The sequence below is a fragment of the Vigna umbellata genome, chromosome 4 (genome assembly GCF_029865625.1).
Source record: "Vigna umbellata cultivar VRB3 chromosome 4, Vumbellata_1.0, whole genome shotgun sequence".
Classification (NCBI taxonomy): domain Eukaryota; kingdom Viridiplantae; phylum Streptophyta; class Magnoliopsida; order Fabales; family Fabaceae; genus Vigna; species Vigna umbellata.
In genome coordinates this window covers 38,627,368-38,632,668 of record NC_142168.1, presented here as the reverse complement: position 1 = coordinate 38,632,668, position 5,301 = coordinate 38,627,368, and the positions used below count along the sequence as shown (strand labels likewise).

Genomic DNA, 5,301 nt, shown 5'->3' with positions numbered 1-5,301 from the left:
TCCAACAATCATGTTTGATGGCTTGGTTATAGGTTTTAGGTTCACTAACTTGGGAAAGATTAAGGACATATGATTTATAAAGAGATGATAATGCAGCATATGAGAGATATGAAGAGATAGGATATAAGGTACCTGTGAATAACATGTTGCAATGATAGTCCTGTAGATATGATGGTTTATGTTTTGGCCGGGTTGATTTCCTTTGTGGAGTAGTAGTGGCAGGTTCAACAGGAACAGGTTGAGAAGAAAAAACAACAGGGTCTGGAACAATAGAAGGAGAAGATGTAGGTGGTAAAGAGGGTTGATCAGTAACTTCTGAGAAAATAGGTGATGGAGATGAAATAGTTTTGGTGACAAAATCCAAGGAATTTTGTGTATCAATAGGTGAGTGCTTGTCACTAGTAAGAAAAGGAAATATGTTTTCATAAAATACTACATTCCTTGATAAAAAAATTTTCCTAGAGTTGAAATCTAACAAAAGGTAGCCTTTTACTTCTGTTTTAAAACCATGTAATACACATTTTCTTGCACGAGGTTGAAATTTTGTTCTATGAGCTTGAAGAGTTGAAGCACAACAAAGTGAGTTAAAAACTCGTAAGTAAGAAATGTCAGGTTTAACATTGTGTAACAGCTGAGATGGAGAAAAATATGTCAAAACTTTGGAAGGTAAAATATTAATGAGTTGCACACCATAATGAACAACAAAAGACCAGAAAATTATGGGCAAATGGAATTGAAAAATGAAAGATCTAGCAACATTGAGAATGTGTTGATGTTTTCTCTCAACAACTTCATTTTGTTGAGGTGTTTCAATACAAGATAATTGATGGTGTATCCCTTTTTGTCTATAAAAATTTGTCATTGCAAACTTAATACCATTATCTGATCTAACAACTTTTACATCAATGCCAAATTGTGTTTTTATATAAGAAACAAAGACAATAAGTTGTGATCTTGTATCTGATTTACTTGCCATCAATTTAATCCATGTGTATCTAGACATATCATCCACTATGGTTAAGAAATATTTGAAACCATCAACAAAAGAAGTACAATAGGGGCCCCAAATATCAACATGAATTAAATCAAAAGGAGCTTTTGAAACAATAGTACTTAACTGAAAAGACAATTTTCTTTGCTTAGAATAATGACAAGCATCACAATGAGTGTACTTTGTATTGGGTAAAGTGGCATACATGTTGCGTAATTTGATATAACAAGAAAAAGAAGGACGCCCTAGTCTATAGTGCCAAATACCTATAGAGTTATGTCTTATTGTAGAACAAGCAATAGAATTCTCAGGAGTAATAGCAATTGGTGAACCAAGGGGTGTGGGTGCAAGAATTATCGTGATATATAAGTCATCTCTTCCTTCAGCTTTCTTAATCATTTGTAGGGTTGACTTGTCCTGTATTTCACAGGAAAATTCAGAAATGTTAAGTATACAGGATAGATATTTAGTTAACTTTATGACCGAAATAAGATTGACTAAAAAATTAGGAACAAACAAGACATTATGTAAAGTAAGGTGTTGGCTAATTGAAACTGTGCTAGAAAAATGATCAAATGAAGAGTTCTTGTTGGGTAGTGATACTGTAATTGGTGAGATTCTATGATAAGAAATAAAATGAGACAAAGAACTAGATATATGATCAGTAGCACCTATGTCTAGAATCCATTGCGAATAGATATTACCTTGAGCCTGAGAAGAACTGGAAACATTATGAGAGCTCACTAGATTGGTAGAATGTGTGGTTGTGGTATTAGATTGAGAAAGAAGTGTCAATTGACCATGAATTTGCTTTTGAGAAAGTCCTAGAGTTGAGAAATGTGACTGTGCTTGAGAATTATTAGAAGAAGGAACTATTATAGAGTTGTGGTAACATTGTGGACTCTTTTGGATTTGAAACCATGTGGTAATCCATGTATCAGAAAGCAAGTATCAATGGTGTGGTTTGTTCTACCTTGTAAGAGCATTATCGAGGTGCACCAAACCTTCCCCTTGAGGAACGAGCCTGAGAACATTGATATGAAGATTTTCCCTGACCATAATCTTTAGTAGGAGAGGGTTTACCTCTACCATTGAAGGTAGAAAAAGAAGGTTTAGATTGAGAAACTTGTGTCATCATGACTGGAGGTTGAGGAAGAATTCATGATTGTAATTGTTGCTCATATTGAATTATCATCAAAAAATATTTGGGTAAAGAAGGCAAGGGATCCATGAGAAGAATTTGAGAGCGGGCAACAGAGTAATTATCATTCAAGTCTCTAAGAAAACAAAGAACACAATCATTTTCACGATATTCCTTCATTTTCTTAAAAACAACACAACAAGAAGCAAAAGATTGGTATTCAGGAATTTGGCGGAAATTGCAAAGTTCATCCCAGAGAATCCTTATTTTAGTGTAATATGCAGTAACACTTAGGTCAGATTGATGCATTGAATAAAAATCTTGATGCAATTTGAAATTCAAACAAAATCACCTTAGGAGAAACGATCTTTGAGATCTTTCCATGCCCTAGCTACAGAGTCAACCTAGATAATACTTGTAGCAATCTCATGAGAAATAGAATAATTGATCTAAGATAAAATCAGATTATTGCAACGCTTCCATGCGGGAACCATGGGATCTGTATCAGTTGGACAAGGGATGGAACCATCAACAAAGCCAAATTTATTCTTCATTTGTAGTGCCATAGACATCGATTGAGCCCATCCATGATAATTGTGACCTTCAAGAATCGGAGAAACAAGCACTAGTGAAGGATTCTCGTAAGGGTAAATGTAATAGACGTGTGTTGTATCTTACAACGATACGAGAGTAACAGAAGGAGTAGCCATAGAAGGAGAAATAAAGGCAAGAAAGCCAAGAACGAAAGGTAGAAGATGAAGATTTGGGCAATAACAGAATTGGTTGCGGAAGAACGTGATGAAGAATTAATTTTCTCCTAATACCATGTTATGAGAAAAGCAAGGATGAAAATTGTGTATTTTATTCAATGATAAGGAGAGAGTACAATTTATATATACCGTTGTTTAAAACAATATAAAAACATAATATAAATATATGAACATAAATAAAAAAAAATTAAATCCAATAGGAAGAGGCATCACTATCATTACTGGAACCAAAAACGGGCGTGATTCTCTCAATACTTTGGACACTACAACTGAAGGTGAGTTTATCATGTATACTTATATCTCTTGTTTTAATTAGCTTAAAATTTAGGACTTGAAATTGATTTTAGTTACTCATATGTGAGGTTTAAGATAAATAATGGATGCTAAAATCCTGCAATATATAATATTAGTTATCAATTTAAAAAAGTATACGATTAAGATATGATTATTTAAGAATCATGTTAATAACTCAGTATAATTTCATTATATCTTCAAATCTACTGCATAAATTTTCTAAACTATGTATAAAAATTAATTCAAATTGAGATGAGTTGGTTTAACAAAAGAACTAATCAACATCGCTAAACTATTGTTAAAACGATAATTAATTTCTATTCAAAATCTAAGTAGTCACTTTTAGTGAATCATACTAGTAATTATTCCATCCCTATTGTTTAATGTTAGCATCAGTTTTAATAATTGGTGATGAATAGTAAGCAACAATACTAAAAGAAATGAACATAATAATACATCACAATGAGTGCTTGGTCACAATTAAAAAACACAGAATACATAAAACTTCAAGGTTATTGCTTCATGCACCCCACAATTATTAACTACACTCTCACTAACTGAGAAATACCCTTCACCATTGCACCGCACAACTATTGATACCATCACTTTCGTTGTTGTCATAATGGTCATGGGAGTGTGTGAAGAAATTGTGAGGGTGCAGGAAGGAAAAGAAGAAAATAAAATAGGAAGTGGGAGAAATTAGTTGAAGTCACATGCATGGATTACGAGATAAAAGGTTTGAAAGATGGACAACACACGAGCATTGACAAGTATAAATAAATGCAAAGCTCCCCAGCTCGAAAAGGCCAAAATATCTAACTTGTTATTTGTTATCTATATAAACTTTTTAAACTTAGAAAGTTAATTATAAAGGGAGCGAAACTTAGCTTGGAAAGCACATAGGCTTGTTGGTGTGTGAGTGAGAAAAGAAAATGAAGAAGGGTCTCTGGATGGTGTTGGTGATGATTGTGATCCACAGCTATTACGTTGTGAACGCCAACTATGAGGGTTTCATAGGCAATAACTTGGAATCAGAGTTTTCATTTGATTCCCATGTGAACAGAATGCTCTATGATGTCAGTCTATCTCTGTGTGGCAAAACAGGTAACAGTAACAACAAAGCTGTACTTTGTCCAGAATTTCTGAGTTATCGTAGCTGCTTGCCGGAACCAAATGGAGGTGGCCCTAGACGTTTTTGTGCTGATTACACCAGGGGTTGCTGAGAACATATCTCACTCTTTATTCTATGGAATTAATATGAAGTGTTTTTTTATGTTGTCATAATATCTGATGTTGTATGTATGTAATAACTAATGCTTAGATGATGATTGTAATATTGTTTATCATTTGTACTACAAGTTTATCAGCTGTTGATATATAGAATAATTCCTGTGAGATGGATAAGTTTCTGAGAAATATATATGCATTAACCGCAGAAATATCTGGAATTTTGTTTTTCATGCATGTTTGATAAATCTGCAAATCGTTCAAGTCTAACTCTGTATGTAAATTATATCAGAATTTTGAGAAGAGACAAATCACACTAAGTTAATGTGATCCCACAGCATAGAAGTAACAAAAAAAGAGTTACAAAGAAGTAACTTATTGTATGAATTGATAAAGGTTGCAAGGGAAATGCATATATGCTCTTTATGTAAAGAGCTGGCTGGTTTATAATACAGTGTGAAGTATTATATTTAATTGTCTTGATTATGCTTTTTGGATCTGAATAAGTTTGATATCAACTAATGATTTATCAATTCTATAGAATTGCATAAGTTTTAGTACATACACAAAATAAAATAACTGAAATTAACGGTCGAATTACAATTTCATGAGTCAGACTCAAGTTCAGGTTTAAAACATTTTTACAATATTGAGATTTATGAGAGTCTAGATGATCCCGTGTCTAGGCAGTCAAGTGTATAGGAACTCTCAACCCTCTAACCATTGAAGCATGTAGAAACTTAAGCGTCTAACCACTCAAGCGTCTAACCACTCAAGCGTCTAACACCCCACATGGTCTAACTTGGTCAGACCATCCAACATCTCATATGTGTCTAACACATCATAGGATTCATAATTGGTTATCTAAAGATTTTTTT

The 5,301-nt window shown here is 33.4% G+C and overlaps 1 protein-coding gene across 1 annotated transcript; it reads left to right on the top strand.

Moving 5' to 3' along the window:
* The first annotated feature begins 4,056 nt into the window (after positions 1–4,056).
* On the top strand, positions 4,057–4,591 carry LOC148200124 (uncharacterized). The gene has a single exon (XM_088114207.1). The coding sequence runs from the start codon at positions 4,129–4,131 to the stop codon at positions 4,417–4,419; it is 291 nt and encodes a 96-aa protein (XP_087970333.1). The 5' UTR covers positions 4,057–4,128; the 3' UTR covers positions 4,420–4,591.
* Positions 4,592–5,301: the final 710 nt, after the last annotated feature.